The sequence below is a fragment of the Ascaphus truei genome, chromosome 4 (assembly GCF_040206685.1).
Source record: "Ascaphus truei isolate aAscTru1 chromosome 4, aAscTru1.hap1, whole genome shotgun sequence".
In the NCBI taxonomy this organism is placed as follows: domain Eukaryota; kingdom Metazoa; phylum Chordata; class Amphibia; order Anura; family Ascaphidae; genus Ascaphus; species Ascaphus truei.
This window is the reverse complement of record NC_134486.1, coordinates 224886967-224906061: the sequence shown is the minus strand read 5'-3', so window position 1 is coordinate 224906061 and position 19095 is coordinate 224886967. Positions and strand designations below refer to the sequence as shown.

General features: G+C 41.7%; 1 protein-coding gene across 1 annotated transcript in view; it reads left to right on the top strand.

The window, feature by feature from the left end:
• LOC142493241 (protein unc-93 homolog A-like) overlaps positions 1-10283 on the top strand; it is a 141355-nt gene extending 131072 nt beyond the window's left edge. The window contains exon 8 of the mRNA XM_075596928.1: positions 9918-10283. Within this exon, the coding sequence (XP_075453043.1) occupies positions 9918-10171 (254 nt within the window). The 3' untranslated portion in view covers positions 10172-10283. The remainder of the gene's footprint in view (positions 1-9917) is intronic.
• The last annotated feature ends 8812 nt before the right edge of the window (positions 10284-19095 follow it).

Sequence of the window (19095 nt, the reverse complement as noted above, 5' to 3'; positions counted from 1 at the left end):
GTTCAGCATGAAGGAGTTTACATATGCAACATCTCCCACACGGGAAATTCCCTATTATGTTGTTGCTCATCCAGGTTTGGATAGACTTATTGTTTCCAGATTTTCCAATGTCGCTTGGGACTAGTATGTCCTTTAGGCTACGTGCCTTCCTGTAGATAAATTTGGGAGATGTGCTTATGTGTCCACTTAGAATGGGATCGGTGGATATAATCCCCCAATGTTTTTTTATGACTCCTTCTATTTGTCTGTGCATAGAATTATAATTAGTGATGAATGGAACTACTATGCAGTCTTCATTGGTGTTTAATGGACTTTTCTGTTTTGGTACTAACATTTTATTTCGATCCAATTTTCTAACTTTTTCTAGTTCAGACATGAGATGTTTATAATTGTATCCCCTTTCTAAAAATCTTAAGAACAAAAATTGGGCTTGTTGTTCAAAGTTCGCTTCATTGCTGCAGTTTCTCTTGATTCTCGTAAACTGGCCTCCAGGTATGTTACTAATCCAAGATTTTTTGTGATTACTGGAGGCCAGTAGGAGATTATTCGTATCCACCTTTTTGAAGAAGGTTGTAGTTGTTACCCCTTCTATTTCAGAAGCCTTTAAATCTAGATCTAGATAGCTGACACTCTCTGTGTGTGTTACATGGGTGAATACCAAATTATGGTCATTATGATTGATGTATTTCATAAATTGATTTATTGATTCTTCATCACCCTCCCACACACAGAGAATGTCATCTATATAGCGACGCCATATCACTATATGTTTTTGGAATGGATTTTCCTGCCAGATGAAGGTTTCTTCCCAGTTCCCCATGTACAGGTTTGCGAAGCTGGGGGCAAACCGAGTGCCCATTGCAGTTCCGCAAACCTGCAAGAAGAACTGGGAAAGAAAAAGGAAATAGTTATGGCTAAGCACATATTTTATGGCTTGTATGATGAACCATCTATTTAGATCGGTAATCTTAGATTCTAGTCTCAGGTACCCCTCAACTGCTGCAATACCCTTTACATGGGGAATGCTAGTGTACAGGGCTTGTACGTCACACGTTAGCCATCTGTACGACTTCTTCCATTCGAATTTTGCAAACAGGTTTAGTACCGCAGAGGAGTCCTTTAGATATGAAGGTAACTCCCCTACGATACTTTGCAGGAAAAAGTCCACATATTGGGATAAATTTGCAGTCAGTGAGGATATACCCGAGACTATGGGTCGACCTGGTGGGTTTATTAGAGATTTGTGCAGCTTAGGAAGGTGATAGAACACCGGTATTTTTGGTGACTTATTATATAAGAACCCATATTCTTTATCTGTTATTATTGTTAGGGATAATGCTTCATCTAGAAGTTCTTTGAGTGTTTTTAGAAATGATATTGTCGGATCTGAAGTTAGTTTCTTATAGAAGACAGGGTCACAGAGGAGTCGGTGTGCTTCCTGCTCATAAGTAGAGCGATCTTGTAGAACCACACCTCCTCCCTTGTCAGCCTGTCTAATAATAAGTTGATTGTTTTCCTGCAAGAGTTTTAAAGCAAGATTTTCAGCCTTAGACATGTTCTGTTTAATGTTCCATTCTCTTGCACTGCTATTTATATTGTTTAAATCTTTGTAGACCATGTCAAAAAAAGTATCCACATGGTTACCCTTGGATTGATATGGGTAAAACGTTGATTGGGTCTTAAATGGGGTGTGGATACATGTCGTTGCTTCATTAGCTATTTCTATATTTTGGTTTGGAACGACTTTATTATTAGTTTCTATTTTTGATTTGATAAAGTGTCTTTTAAGTGTGATATTTCTTATAAATTTATGGAGATCTTTGAAAAGTTGAAATGAGTTTGCCCCGCTAGTCTTAGAAAAAGAGAGTCCCTTACTTAGGACTCTTTTTTGATCATCTGTAAGTATGAATGTTGAGAGATTAAAGATACCTCTATCTATCGGGATAGGTTGGTTCCTTAAAATTCTTTTCTTTTGGACCCTGGATCCTCCTCTTTTCCCTCTTCGGGCAATGGTCTTTTTAACTTTGTCCCCGAGGTCACTTGTTTGTGATTCTCTATAGTTCTCGATTCTTTCTCTGGGGAACCATGCCTCCTCCTTATTAGATCTAAAAAAAGAGAAGGAGAGGAGGGAGACGGGGAGGATGCAGGGCGACTCTCACGTATCTGATCTGATATCCTTACAGGGGGTCTATATGACTCATTAGTTTGTTGGTAATTTATTTGTCTTTTTCTATTGTAATTGTAATTTTCGTCATAATTTCTCCCTTTATAGTTAGGATTCCTGGGATGTCCTCCTCTTTGGGGGTACGATCTATCTCTCCTAGGGTGATCCCTTCTATCTGTAGGGTGATACCCACCTGGTTGCCTCCCTCTATCATTTTGTTCTCCATTGGTTCTGTGGCTATTTTGAGGTTCTGTATTGCCATTAGGGCGACCATTAGAGTCACCATTAGGTTCATTCACACTTTTGTTACCTGCCCCCTTTCCTTTGTTCTCATCTTTGGCCCATGTTCGTTGTTTATTTGTGTCATAGTCGTTTTTATCTCGAAAAAACTTAAAGTGCTTGGTCTTCACAGTCTCATCGTCATGTTGCTCTAAGTTGGCGCACACCTCGTGTTCCAACTCAGAGCAATCAATGCTGATGATAAGGGGCTCCATAATTTTTATTTGATCTTCAATTTGGGCTCCCAATTCTTTTAGTGATTTGTTCCTCTCAAATATTATTAGACGTACTAAGTCATTTGAACATTCGTCTAAAATGCGCACCCACTCCTTCATGAAGTGCTCATTGTCCCTACCAAAGGTGGGATTTTTTAAAATGCGTAGGCCTCTAGGTAGTCTCCCACAGTCTAGATACCTTTGCATGGTACGTCTCTCAAACCATTGCTTACTTTCTGTAATTAACAGTTTTTCTAAGTTTTTAAACATTTCTTTCATAGATGTTTGCTCATTGGGTAGTTCATTTACCGCTTTGGGCTCCTCTGCAAAGAGGAGATCAAAGGCCTCTTCACGTTTGGCTCTACAGGCAGCTAGACTCCAAACCATGATGGTATTATTCTAGTACACAGATACAAAATACAGTGAAAATAAGTGCAGCACTAAATATAGTGAGAATACAGAAAAAACAAAACAAATAAAGTGCGCAAAATTACTATTTCTATTGTTTAAACCCTTCACCACCTTTGTGTTAGATATACAAAATAATACAACCTCTAAATCGATTGGTGATCTGCAGCTATGTGATTAGGGATATACACCCCTAGGCAACTGAAACACAAAAAAAGACAACAGCGCAAACGCCCATAGTGAAGTTTGTAAAAATATATGAATATATATTGTTAGGGTATTATATCTGCGTACATCAGATAGGTAGGTTTACAGCATTTCATGTGCAATACATGAGTTACCAATCATCGCACTGCCACCGCCAGTCATCAGGAGTTCTCCTTCCCAGCCTCCAAGGTAAGCCGTCACGATCGTGATGTGGAGCCTCCACTGCGGTGCTGTGTTCTAATCGATATCTTTGCCTGGTTACTGCCGTCGCTTTCGCTCGGTCCTCAGATCTGCCGCCGTCTGCAGCTGCCTCCCGCACCTCAGATCACTGAGTTAGTATGTCACGTGTCCCGCGGGGTTTTGCGACCGGCCGCAAAGGGAGATGCGTGACGTAAAGTGTGATGGTATCTTTACTACAGCATACCGAATACAGCTTTTTCCATGAAATAAGTCCAATGAGGATGTACCACGCAGATTGTGGAAATACAGTTCTAGGACTAATAAAATTCTATATCCAACGCGTTTCGAAGCGTGAGCTTCTTCTTCAGGGATAAATTTGGACTAGATTAAGAGCATATTTATACCCTTGAACCCCCGCTGATTGGTCAAATTCAGAGGTTTCTAAACCAATCTGATTGGCACTATACAGCATCCCACCTATGTGGGTGTGATAGAAACATTACCTCTCAGTGTGCTCAAGTAAGTTAACCCTATCAGCACTGGTCCAAGGCTATATTTGAAACACAACACATCTTTATTACATATATCTTCTTAAAATCACAATGATAAAATTGCCAATGATTAAGGACTTTCAATGGCTCTGAAATGAAACAAACAAATGTTATTACCACATATATGCAAATATAAAAATCGATTTATACCTGAATAATATATATGATACCCACTCATATTAATCTTAAATCGATTTTTATATTTGCATATATGTGGTAATAACATTTGTTTGTTTCATTTCAGAGCCATTGAAAGTCCTTAATCATTGGCAATTTTATCATTGTGATTTTAAGAAGATATATGTAATAAAGATGTGTTGTGTTTCAAATATAGCCTTGGACCAGTGCTGATAGGGTTAACTTACTTGAGCACACTGAGAGGTAATGTTTCTATCACACCCACATAGGTGGGATGCTGTATAGTGCCAATCAGATTGGTTTAGAAACCTCTGAATTTGACCAATCAGCGGGGGTTCAAGGGTATAAATATGCTCTTAATCTAGTCCAAATTTATCCCTGAAGAAGAAGCTCACGCTTCGAAACGCGTTGGATATAGAATTTTATTAGTCCTAGAACTGTATTTCCACAATCTGCGTGGTACATCCTCATTGGACTTATTTCATGGAAAAAGCTGTATTCGGTATGCTGTAGTAAAGATACCATCACACTTTACGTCACGCATCTCCCTTTGCGGCCGGTCGCAAAACCCCGCGGGACACGTGACATACTAACTCAGTGATCTGAGGTGCGGGAGGCAGCTGCAGACGGCGGCAGATCTGAGGACCGAGCGAAAGCGACGGCAGTAACCAGGCAAAGATATCGATTAGAACACAGCACCGCAGTGGAGGCTCCACATCACGATCGTGACGGCTTACCTTGGAGGCTGGGAAGGAGAACTCCTGATGACTGGCGGTGGCAGTGCGACGATTGGTAACTCATGTATTGCACATGAAATGCTGTAAACCTACCTATCTGATGTACGCAGATATAATACCCTAACAATATATATTCATATATTTTTACAAACTTCACTATGGGCGTTTGCGCTGTTGTCTTTTTTTGTGTTTCAGTTGCCTAGGGGTGTATATCCCTAATCACATAGCTGCAGATCACCAATCGATTTAGAGGTTGTATTATTTTGTATATCTAACACAAAGGTGGTGAAGGGTTTAAACAATAGAAATAGTAATTTTGCGCACTTTATTTGTTTTGTTTTTTCTGTATTCTCACTATATTTAGTGCTGCACTTATTTTCACTGTATTTTGTATCTGTGTACTAGAATAATACCATCATGGTTTGGAGTCTAGCTGCCTGTAGAGCCAAACGTGAAGAGGCCTTTGATCTCCTCTTTGCAGAGGAGCCCAAAGCGGTAAATGAACTACCCAATGAGCAAACATCTATGAAAGAAATGTTTAAAAACTTAGAAAAACTGTTAATTACAGAAAGTAAGCAATGGTTTGAGAGACGTACCATGCAAAGGTATCTAGACTGTGGGAGACTACCTAGAGGCCTACGCATTTTAAAAAATCCCACCTTTGGTAGGGACAATGAGCACTTCATGAAGGAGTGGGTGCGCATTTTAGACGAATGTTCAAATGACTTAGTACGTCTAATAATATTTGAGAGGAACAAATCACTAAAAGAATTGGGAGCCCAAATTGAAGATCAAATAAAAATTATGGAGCCCCTTATCATCAGCATTGATTGCTCTGAGTTGGAACACGAGGTGTGCGCCAACTTAGAGCAACATGACGATGAGACTGTGAAGACCAAGCACTTTAAGTTTTTTCGAGATAAAAACGACTATGACACAAATAAACAACGAACATGGGCCAAAGATGAGAACAAAGGAAAGGGGGCAGGTAACAAAAGTGTGAATGAACCTAATGGTGACTCTAATGGTCGCCCTAATGGCAATACAGAACCTCAAAATAGCCACAGAACCAATGGAGAACAAAATGATAGAGGGAGGCAACCAGGTGGGTATCACCCTACAGATAGAAGGGATCACCCTAGGAGAGATAGATCGTACCCCCAAAGAGGAGGACATCCCAGGAATCCTAACTATAAAGGGAGAAATTATGACGAAAATTACAATTACAATAGAAAAAGACAAATAAATTACCAACAAACTAATGAGTCATATAGACCCCCTGTAAGGATATCAGATCAGATACGTGAGAGTCGCCCTGCATCCTCCCCGTCTCCCTCCTCTCCTTCTCTTTTTTTAGATCTAATAAGGAGGAGGCATGGTTCCCCAGAGAAAGAATCGAGAACTATAGAGAATCACAAACAAGTGACCTCGGGGACAAAGTTAAAAAGACCATTGCCCGAAGAGGGAAAAGAGGAGGATCCAGGGTCCAAAAGAAAAGAATTTTAAGGAACCAACCTATCCCGATAGATAGAGGTATCTTTAATCTCTCAACATTCATACTTACAGATGATCAAAAAAGAGTCCTAAGTAAGGGACTCTCTTTTTCTAAGACTAGCGGGGCAAACTCATTTCAACTTTTCAAAGATCTCCATAAATTTATAAGAAATATCACACTTAAAAGACACTTTATCAAATCAAAAATAGAAACTAATAATAAAGTCGTTCCAAACCAAAATATAGAAATAGCTAATGAAGCAACGACATGTATCCACACCCCATTTAAGACCCAATCAACGTTTTACCCATATCAATCCAAGGGTAACCATGTGGATACTTTTTTTGACATGGTCTACAAAGATTTAAACAATATAAATAGCAGTGCAAGAGAATGGAACATTAAACAGAACATGTCTAAGGCTGAAAATCTTGCTTTAAAACTCTTGCAGGAAAACAATCAACTTATTATTAGACAGGCTGACAAGGGAGGAGGTGTGGTTCTACAAGATCGCTCTACTTATGAGCAGGAAGCACACCGACTCCTCTGTGACCCTGTCTTCTATAAGAAACTAACTTCAGATCCGACAATATCATTTCTAAAAACACTCAAAGAACTTCTAGATGAAGCATTATCCCTAACAATAATAACAGATAAAGAATATGGGTTCTTATATAATAAGTCACCAAAAATACCGGTGTTCTATCACCTTCCTAAGCTGCACAAATCTCTAATAAACCCACCAGGTCGACCCATAGTCTCGGGTATATCCTCACTGACTGCAAATTTATCCCAATATGTGGACTTTTTCCTGCAAAGTATCGTAGGGGAGTTACCTTCATATCTAAAGGACTCCTCTGCGGTACTAAACCTGTTTGCAAAATTCGAATGGAAGAAGTCGTACAGATGGCTAACGTGTGACGTACAAGCCCTGTACACTAGCATTCCCCATGTAAAGGGTATTGCAGCAGTTGAGGAATACCTGAGACTAGAATCTAAGATTACCGATCTAAATAGATGGTTCATCATACAAGCCATAAAATATGTGCTTAGCCATAACTATTTCCTTTTTCTTTCCCAGTTCTTCTTGCAGGTTTGCGGAACTGCAATGGGCACTCGGTTTGCCCCCAGCTTCGCAAACCTGTACATGGGGAACTGGGAAGAAACCTTCATCTGGCAGGAAAATCCATTCCAAAAACATATAGTGATATGGCGTCGCTATATAGATGACATTCTCTGTGTGTGGGAGGGTGATGAAGAATCAATAAATCAATTTATGAAATACATCAATCATAATGACCATAATTTGGTATTCACCCATGTAACACACACAGAGAGTGTCAGCTATCTAGATCTAGATTTAAAGGCTTCTGAAATAGAAGGGGTAACAACTACAACCTTCTTCAAAAAGGTGGATACGAATAATCTCCTACTGGCCTCCAGTAATCACAAAAAATCTTGGATTAGTAACATACCTGGAGGCCAGTTTACGAGAATCAAGAGAAACTGCAGCAATGAAGCGAACTTTGAACAACAAGCCCAATTTTTGTTCTTAAGATTTTTAGAAAGGGGATACAATTATAAACATCTCATGTCTGAACTAGAAAAAGTTAGAAAATTGGATCGAAATAAAATGTTAGTACCAAAACAGAAAAGTCCATTAAACACCAATGAAGACTGCATAGTAGTTCCATTCATCACTAATTATAATTCTATGCACAGACAAATAGAAGGAGTCATAAAAAAACATTGGGGGATTATATCCACCGATCCCATTCTAAGTGGACACATAAGCACATCTCCCAAATTTATCTACAGGAAGGCACGTAGCCTAAAGGACATACTAGTCCCAAGCGACATTGGAAAATCTGGAAACAATAAGTCTATCCAAACCTGGATGAGCAACAACATAATAGGGAATTTCCCGTGTGGGAGATGTTGCATATGTAAACTCCTTCATGCTGAACGAAAAACCTTTAAATCAAATATAGACCAAAAAGTGTACAATATTACTGAATTGATAAACTGTAATACAAGATTTATAGTGTACCTATTGGAATGCCCATGCGGCCTGCAATACGTAGGCCGCACTAAACGCAGTCTAAAAACACGTATCCAAGAACACGTGAGAAATATAAAACATGCCCTACAGACTCACAGTGTAAGTCGTCATTTCTCGACTCATCACAACAAAGACCCCTCATCCCTAACCTTTAAAGGGATTAAAACTATCCCTCAAAATAGACGTGGAGGAGACAGAATCAAAGATATATCTGTCCAAGAAACATACTGGATCCACAAACTTAAGACTTTAGGTCCTAAAGGTCTAAATGAGAACATAGACCTATGGTGTCTATATTAAATAATATGTAAAAATAGGTACTATGTAGCTATCTGTATTTCATTAGCTAAGTGCTTGGTCCTATGTAAAAGACCTGAATAATATATATGATACCCACTCATATTAATCTTAAATCGATTTTTATATTTGCATATATGTGGTAATAACATTTGTTTGTTTCATTTCAGAGCCATTGAAAGTCCTTAATCATTGGCAATTTTATCATTGTGATTTTAAGAAGATATATGTAATAAAGATGTGTTGTGTTTCAAATATAGCCTTGGACCAGTGCTGATAGGGTTAACTTACTTGAGCACACTGAGAGGTAATGTTTCTATCACACCCACATAGGTGGGATGCTGTATAGTGCCAATCAGATTGGTTTAGAAACCTCTGAATTTGACCAATCAGCGGGGGTTCAAGGGTATAAATATGCTCTTAATCTAGTCCAAATTTATCCCTGAAGAAGAAGCTCACGCTTCGAAACGCGTTGGATATAGAATTTTATTAGTCCTAGAACTGTATTTCCACAATCTGCGTGGTACATCCTCATTGGACTTATTTCATGGAAAAAGCTGTATTCGGTATGCTGTAGTAAAGATACCATCACACTTTACGTCACGCATCTCCCTTTGCGGCCGGTCGCAAAACCCCGCGGGACACGTGACATACTAACTCAGTGATCTGAGGTGCGGGAGGCAGCTGCAGACGGCGGCAGATCTGAGGACCGAGCGAAAGCGACGGCAGTAACCAGGCAAAGATATCGATTAGAACACAGCACCGCAGTGGAGGCTCCACATCACGATCGTGACGGCTTACCTTGGAGGCTGGGAAGGAGAACTCCTGATGACTGGCGGTGGCAGTGCGACGATTGGTAACTCATGTATTGCACATGAAATGCTGTAAACCTACCTATCTGATGTACGCAGATATAATACCCTAACAATATATATTCATATATTTTTACAAACTTCACTATGGGCGTTTGCGCTGTTGTCTTTTTTTGTGTTCCTGTGAGAGAATGTCTGAGTGTTCCAGGATTGCAAATAGGAATGGATACTAAACAACAGGAGCACTTATATATTTGCTAGACAAACTTGTGTACTTACAGTGTGTGTTTTGACAGATTAAAATGTATACTAAGAAAAACTACTTTGTAGCTAGCACTAAATTGTTATAACAATTCCTCTCTTTTTGTATAGCTCTTTATGGCGTGCTTTTTGAAGACAACAAAGAGGTGGCCTTTGCAAATTTTCTACTTTGGAAGTCAGTTGGATATGTCATATCTTTTGGATACAGCTCTTTTTTACGTGTCTATGTAAAACTATCGATAGTACTGTTTATATTGGTGGTGGGAATGGTTCTTTATGGAATTGTTGAATACATTGAATCAAAGAAAACACAACTGCAGGTGTCCATTGCTACAGATATGAAGAATATGGCTGTAAAAGCATAAGAGACCACTCATGTAAAACACGAGGTATCTTTCTATATATACAGTATGTACTGTAGATATTTTCTTAGAAATATTAAACATTGGTAATAATTTCACTGTATGAACTACAATGATAAGAGCATAAGAATAAAGTGAATTTATTTCACATTATTAGAACAAATTGCAGTTCTTTTTACAACAGTTACACTGTAAACCATGATGTGAAAAATAGATTTACATTTATATTAATTTGTGTATTTTCCTGTGATATTCTATGTGTCTTTCTTTCAAACTGTTCATGGTACATACAGTATTTACCAATAAAGTAACTTCTAATGAAAAAGTGACTTCTTCTCGATTGCCAAGAAAAGCAATTATAATGTAATAGTGGGAGATAGAAAAAAGTTACTTCATGTTTTAATGGCATATATCAAGTTCTGATTCATGTATAAAAAAATATCTTCATCACAAAATTCACCAATTGGTATAAAAGGAGAAGAAGACAGAACACACTAAGGTAAGTTTCTAAGGCTTTATAGGCAATTAAAAGCACAAATAGCAAAACACAATTTAAAAAAAAACTTTAGACTCAGCATGATCCACTGAGAGCTTGTAGCTTGTAAGACTCTATTAGGCTAAGGTCCCAGTGCCTCCGCTGCACGCGCGCCCACGAGGCTGGCGGCGCGTGCAGCCGATTCCCCGGTCTGCAGTGAGCTGCAGGAAGAGAGACCAGGGGGGGCGTGTCAGGGGAGTGACGGGGGCGCGGTCAGGACATCACCCGGCAAGTTCGCCCTCATTGGCTGAACCGCCGGGGGGCGTGGCCTAGCGCTCCGTCACGAGTCCTGCTCTCAATTCTATTGAGAGCAGGAGAAACTCTCGCCACAGCGCTGTGGCCCCCCCGCGCAGCGGGCCCGGCGCCATTGAGGGGAGGGCTCTCGTCCCTGCAGCGTCCGCCACAGCAGGCTGCAGTAGCATGCGGGGACAAACCCTTATAGAGCACTGCACATGCCAACTTGAAACACTACAGCATCATGTTAAGTAATGATTTCAGCAACCTCAGCTTTAGATGACCATTGCTCTGCTCTCCCTACTTCTGCCCCCACTCTCGCTCTTTTACCTCTACACCTAGCTCAGCTTCTAATTTCCCACTATCTACTGGTCCTCAACCTCATTCTGCAGCCATCTACTCTATCTGCTTCTCACAACACATCCCCCTCCCACCCAAAAAAGAGAACAATAAAAATGTAAAAATAAACCAGCAACTCCATGTCCTACTCTCTCTTCCTCTCCTACTCTGTGGTGGCATGAAGTGATGTGCTCACCAAAAACAAGATGTGGCCACGCGGCTGAGGTGTGGTAATGTATATGGCGCCAACCCACAGCAGCGTAGGTGCGTCTGGAGTGTAGAGTAGTCAAGGTAGCCGAGTCAGGGTAACAGAAGTGAGGGTAGTCTTGATACTTGTAGGGCTCAGTAGTGGAGAGGTACAGATCATTGAGGGTGCTTTAGCCGGTGTCTGGGATGGAGAGATGCGGATGGTCAAATATAAGCCGGGTCAGGAAAGGAGAAAAGCGGAGTTCAAATACAAGCAGGGTCAGGCAACAAGGCAAGGGAGACAAATCTGGAACAGAACAGACTGTGGAGAAGCACATGCACATGGAGAAGCACATGCTCAGCCGATGAGCCTTCGGCACTGCAGAGTATTTACAGGGAGTTGTGACCAATTAGAGCATGAGGCGTGTCACTGAGCAGGATTCTGATAGGAAGCTCAGCTGCAAGAGGCAGGTGTGTGGAGTCTTCCTGATGAATTATTAAGAGGATACAGGTGTGTGCTGCACGCGTGCAGTGCGTGCGTGTCGCGTGCTGATGATGTCACCATGGGGAGGTAACTGGGAGGCGGAGCCAGTGGAGATGGTATTTAAGTCCGCGCGGGCTGCGCATGACATCCTAAGATGATGACAGCCCTCAGGGTGATGTTTGGGAGCAGTGCTGGTAGCTAGATATATGGAGGGTAAGTTTTGCTTGCGCCGACCGCGCGGCATCTCATGGATCCTTACACATGCCCCCTAATCATGCCCCACGCACATTTCAATCCTTTCACATACCATACCCTGCCCCAAAATCTCCTTCTCACCACACATGGCCAATCATGCCAACCTCATCTACATTTCACCTCTCCCTTCCCTTGCCCTTTTCCTGTGCAATATGGAATGCACTATCGGTCTGCAACAAACATAGTGGAGTAAATGACTTATTAATTTCCTATTTTCTCAATCTTCTGGGCATTACAGAAACCTGGCTCACCCCCTCAGACTCTGCCTCTCCTGCTGCCCTCTCCTATGGTGGTCTCACCCTCATCCCACCCAAGACCACAGAATAGACAGGGTGGAAGAGTTGGCCTACTACTTTCTCTATGTTGCACATTTTCTGACATATTCCCCTCCCTCTCCGTCTCACTGCCGCTATCCGTCTCTTTTCCTCCATTTCCTCTGTGTAGCTGTCATCTAATCTCCCCCCTGAACCTTCATCTCAATTTCTTGACAACTTTTCTGCCTGGCTTCCTCAAGTCCTCTCCTCTAACACACCTACAGTATGGTCATCTTTGGAAACTTTAACCGACCTATTAACAATCCCAATCCCACTTCAGATGCCCTTATTATCTCTCTAACCTTCTATTATCTTTCCCAGTGGACCACCTCTCCAACTCATGGTAATGGACACTCCCTTGACCTGCTTTCTTCCCACTTCTGCTCTGTCTCTACCTCCTGTAAAATTCCCTTCTCTCTCTCTGAACACCATCTCCTAACCTTTAGCCATGCTCTACCCTCTGCAACTTCCACAATACTTACTACAACACTAACATACAGAAACCTACTCTAGACCACCTCCAATTTTACCTCCAATTTTCTGCCTCTTTATAACCACTCCTACCTCCGTTATCTACCATTTCCTGCCCTGACCTAGCAACCTCTCTAAATGGCAGTACACTCCCATTAGCCTTCGAGAAAATGGCTCCCACCACCACACATCACCAACAACAATCTAAGCCACAACCGTGGCACAATCACCTTACCCGCTACCTCCAAAAGTGCTCATGCACCACAGAACATTACTGGAGGAAATCCCATTCTAAAGCAGACTTCCTCCACTATAAATTCATACTCTCATCCTATAACAATGCCCTGTCCCTTGCCATGGAAACCTACTTTTCTTCACTCATACAAACTCTCTCCTCTAGCCATCATTGTCCATTTGTCACCTTTGACTCCCTTCTCTGCCCAACTAAACCTGCATCCTGTTTTACTTCACAGCCTTAGATCTTGCCACCAACTTAACAGATAAGATTAAATCAATCAGAATTGATAACTATAAATGGCATGCAACACCTACCTCCCTTCGCACACCTACATCAACCCTCATCTAATTTTCCCATGACTGAAGATGAGGTCTCTGCGCTCCCCTCATCTTCTCACCCTACAAACTGCACCTTTTATCCTATTCCCTCTCATCTCCTCTGCTCCGTCTTTGGCAAACTAAGCCCCATGTGGCATTGAGAGAAGTTAGTTCTGTCTCCTATGATACTTTACCATAGCGACACACACCACATATCTGTTTGCACAGCAGAGCTAATTTGCTCTGGAGACATTTGGTCATTATGAATCACACTTGACCAAGGGATACTCTGCGTAGCTGGTATTCAAATCATCTTGGTATGCTGTACTGTACATATTACACATACACATAGGGTTTTATGTATATATATATTTATTTTGCATTAATTAGGTTTATTTCTCTCAGATTGAGAGTCTTGGTTTCACTAATCACGTTGTATACAAAGCACTGCCTTTTTACACATCAGCACTTATACCAAGATGGAGTACCTATTACGTGCAGATATCCCCATGATGCGAAGAGTTGTTCGCTTCTAAAGAGGTTTTGCTTTAGAACATAATAGCAGGGACAGTATATAGAATTGACCTGCCATTCTATACAAGCGCTAATGTGAGATTCATTTTTAACCCTTTCTTTTTTGTTTAGAGTGTAATAAAATATATATTTTTCAATTAGTGGAAGTGTTAACACCACCTCTTACCAGTATGTATAATTTACATCTGTAAGGAGGAGTGCATACCAAACCGGGACCTTTTGTTTACAGTTTCCAACTAATATCCCTGAGTGCACCCCCAATATTTAGCTGCTGCAGAAACCATATTTTTCTATATATTAACTTACCTTGAGCCTTTGGCTCTTTCCGGCATTCTAGCTCGCAGAATTTATTATGGCAGGATTCTTGTCCAACAGAACAGATTTCAAATTGAGGCAACAAGAGGCAGAGGTGCAATTCTCACTGGATTACTAGGGAAATGCAGATATAGATACAACAGACATTAAGGCTTACTTTGTACAACTTGAAAAAAGATATAAGCTAGAAACTAGATTATTGTGTGAAACATCAGGTTTACAAAATTACATTAAAAATGAGCTAATACCTAGAGACCTGAGAATGAATACATTTCCCTCATATGGGATACATGATGAGGATTTCATCAAAAAAATGGGAAACATCTCTGTCCAACTGTTCTAAGGAATTGATGTTGCTACTAATAGATTACGAGTCTAAAAACTTGGAGAAAGCAACAACAGAACTAGACATTCATCTTAAAGAACTAGAGCAATGAAATCAGGATCCCGAGTTCATTGATTTAGAAATAAAATAAAAATGCAATATTGAAAAATTCACCAAAGACTTAAAAGAAAGGGAAAGGAGAAGGTCTAAGAGGAAGAGGGGGAAGACAAGAAGGGGAAAGGGCAAATCTAAGGGATCGAAAAGTATGGGGGTATCAAGGGAGAAGGAGAGGGAGGAGACACTAATTCAAGATAACATCTCTAAAGAGAATGAATTACAAGTGGTAAACCTTACCAATGTACAACTAACATCAGACCAGCTAGAGGTTCTTCACAAGGGCCTATCTTTCACCCCTGCATGCAACTTTAACACCTTTCTTTTGGGTCAAAGATCTTAATTTGTTTGGCCGTAAACTGGCCATTCATAAATTTTACAAAAAACGAAAACACTCCCTAGTATCCCCTGAACTTATGGCCACCCTAAGTGATTTAGACAGACAAAATCTACAAGATCTAATCACCATGGAAAACGATAGTTTGAGAGAGCTTGGACAAGGCCCATTCAAGAATCTAAGGCCACAAAGCCAATTTATGCCACCCCTTAGTGCTAACTCTAATATAGAAGTGTTTCTCAAGTTGGTAATTAATGACATAGAGAAGATAACCAAAAGGGGAGAACATGACAATATGTCAGCAGCACAAAGAAAAGCGCTCAAAGAACTGCAAGACTTGAGGGGAGTCTTAATTAAGCCATCAGATAAAGGGGGCAACATAGTCCTTCTTAAAAGGTATGACTATGTGAAAGAAAATATAAAATTGTTGAATGACAAAAAGTGCTACGAGATTTTGCCCAAAAATCCTACTTTGATCTATTTCAAGGAATTACAAAACATCTTAAAGAGAGGCCTTCAGAAAAAAGTCATTTCTGAACAGGAATACAAATATATATATTGGATCAACATCCAACAACACCTACTTTTTATAGTATTCCAAAACTCCACAAAAAGGAAAAAAATCCGCCTGGCAGACCAATAGTGTCAGGGATTAATTCTCTGTCTGAACATGCAAGCACTTACCTTGATTCAGTAATAAGGGAATGTGTCATTAGTTTGCCTTCGTATACAAAGGATACTACTGATGTCCTCAAGAAGTTGGATGGCATACAGATTTTGCCTAATACCTACCTGGCATCACTGGATGTAGAGTCTTTCTATACCAGCATCCAGCATCCGGTGGGATTGTCATCTGTGTCCTATTTCCTGAAAAACAGAGGGTTAGAGTTTGCAAACCCTAATAATTTTATTATGGAGTTACTTCAGTATGTTTTGTCCCATAACTATTTCTTATTCAACAATAAGTATTATCATCAGTTACAGGGGACGGCCATGGGCACCACCTGTGCGCCAACATACACAAACATGTATTTAGGGTGGTGGGAGAAAATGCATGTATTTAGCCAAGAGATGTCCTTCCACACACAGCACGTTGAGTTATGGTCACGCTACATTGACGAAGTGCTGGTGTTGTGGAAGGGAACAGAAGCATAATTCCACCATTTTGTGAAGGTTCTCAATAACAACAATTTCAATCTGAGATTGACGAGTGAGATAAATCTCAGTAAACTCGTCTTTCTGGATTTGGAGATCACGAGAGATAGTGATGGTTTAATCCAAACATCTGTGCATACTAAAAAAATCGGCGACTAATAATCTCTTGCTAGCAAGCATCCACCACCCCAAACCCCTGATACAGGGTATACCAACAAGGCAATTTTTGAGGGCTAAACACAATTGCTCGAATGTAACCAACTTTGAAGAACAGTCAGCAATTATGCGTCACAAGTTTCTAAATAGGGGATACACCAGAAGCTGTGTAGACAAAGCATATAAGAGAGCAAAGAAAACAGTCCGCACAAGTCTACTGTATGGAAATATCAGTAAAAGTACTGAAACTGGTCCAATCAGGATTATTGGTACATACAATAAACAGTGGTGCAAAATTAAGAAAGCTTTGAACACTCACTAGCATATCCTTTTGGAGGATAACGATCTAAGGAAAGTACTTCACTCTACACCACCTATAGACGCCCTCAAAATTTCGCTGACACCCTGACACATAGTCATTTTCAAGGTCCACGAAGTGAAACATGGTTAAGATCTCAAACCGTGGGGACCTACCGCTGTGGGGCATGTAAAGCCTGTACATACACTAACCCTTCTAAAATCTATGAAAATTGGAATGGGTCTAAGTCATTTCAAATGAAAAAAATTACGAACTGTAAATCAGTTGGTATAACATACTTAGCAACTGTCACGCTGTTCTGCCCGCAGACCAGGTTAACCCCCTATACTGGAGGTGGAGAGTGAGTAACCACGCACCCGCGGAAGAGAGAGCATGCCCGGAGTGTGGATTGGGTTACGTGGACTAGGCCTGGGGTATCAGGGTAGATAAGGTACTTGCCAGATCCGGGCATAGAGAAGATGCCGTAGTAGGTTCCAAAGTCAAGGGTCGAGGGTAACAGAGTTCCAGGTAGTAGGGGTCCAAGTGCCGTGTTCAAGGGGTACGAGAGGTAAGCGTAGTCGAGTGGAAGCCGAGGTCGGGGAGCCAGAGAGGGTAGGTAGATGAGCCGGATCGGTAACAAAGCTGAAACAGAGAGAGAGCAAGGCCCTGAGGAAATACTGGAGATGGGAAGACAAACGGGGTGAAAGCCATAGTTTGCAAAAAATGGGGATACTTGGGTAGATTAATTCTTGTGTGAATTGATCGCGAATTCTGCCCAGGGTAGTAAATCAGTCCAATCGTCGAGGGTTTCGGATACAAAACATCTTAGGTATTGCTCCAGATTTTGGTTCATCCTCTCAGTCTGCCCATTGGTTTGTGGGTGATAACTGGAGGAGAAGGAGAGAGAGATACCGAGTGATTTGGAGAAGGCCCGCCAAAATTTAGAGACAAACTGAGAACCCCTATCGGACACAATCTATGTGGGAATACCGTGGAGTCTAAGGACTTCTTTGGCGAAAATGTCCACCAGAACTGGAGAAGAAGGAAGAGCTTTGAGCGGGACGAAGTGCGCCTGTTTCGTGAACCGGTCCACAATGACGAGAATGGTGATCATACCCTTGGAGGGTGGAAGTTCGACTATAAAATCCATGGAAATGTGTGTCCATGGACGTTCGGGTATGGGTAACGGAAGTAGAAGACCCGAAGGTTTGTGTCGAGCGGTCTTATTTTGGGCGCATATAGAGCAGGCACTAGTGAACTCCTGAACCTCTCTACCCATCTTGGACCACCAGAAGGTTCTAATGATGATATCCAGAGTTTTCTTAAAACTGGGATGCCCCCCACTCCAGAATTTTCCGACGGAATTGTGGCGATGCGTAAAAAGCAGTAAAAGCAAAGGCCCTCGTTCCTTCAACGAGACATCTCCGCACCCCGAAGTTGCTGACTGCCAATCTGCATTAGTTCGGAAGTATCTGGAGGTGGTAAGATAGCCGGGGGATTCCTGAAAGGCATAGAAGGAAGCAGAAAGGAAACAGGAGTGACAAACCAGGGACGCTGGCGTTCATGACGTCTCTGTTGCAGACGCTGGTCTACCCGTATACACTGGGAGATCAATCCCTCCAGAGTCTCTGGCCGAGGTTGCATCGCGAGTTCATCCTTCACCGGCTCGGACAGTCCCTGCCAGAAAACAGCAACCAGAGCATCTTCGTTCCACCATACCTCCGCCGCGATGGTCCGAAATTCCAAGGCGTACTTCGCTACGGACCTAAGACCCTGAGACAGGTACATCAAAGAAGAGGCAGCCGAATCCGAGTGGGACGGGGTGTCGAACACCTGTTGAAATTCCCTCTTGAAGCGGGGGTAATCAGTGGTAAGTTCTGGCCGTACGTCCCAGATAGGGGAGGCCCAGGACAAGGCGCTTCCTGTTTAAAGAGAAAAAATGTAGCCCACCTTGGCGCAGTCTGTGGTGAAGTGACTAGGGGACAATTCGAATTGGATCTCACATTGAGTCAGGAAGCCTCGACAAGCATGTGGGTCTCCGGAGAATGGTTTGGGTGCAGGAATCTTTGGTTCCGCGGCGGTAGCCCCTTCACGGATGGGTGGGGTTAAGCGCTGGGTGCGTGGTACTCTGGGAGGATTCTCCTGGAGGGTTAGGTTAGAAAGTTGCTGCATGAGGGTGGCTACTTGGTCTCCTAAAGTCTGACAGTGTTGTGCCAGAGCCGTCAGTATTTGATTCATATCAAGGCGTCGGTTGGGCTTTGCATAATGTCACGCTGTTCTGCCCGCAGACCAGGTTAACCCCCTATACTGAGGAGAGTGA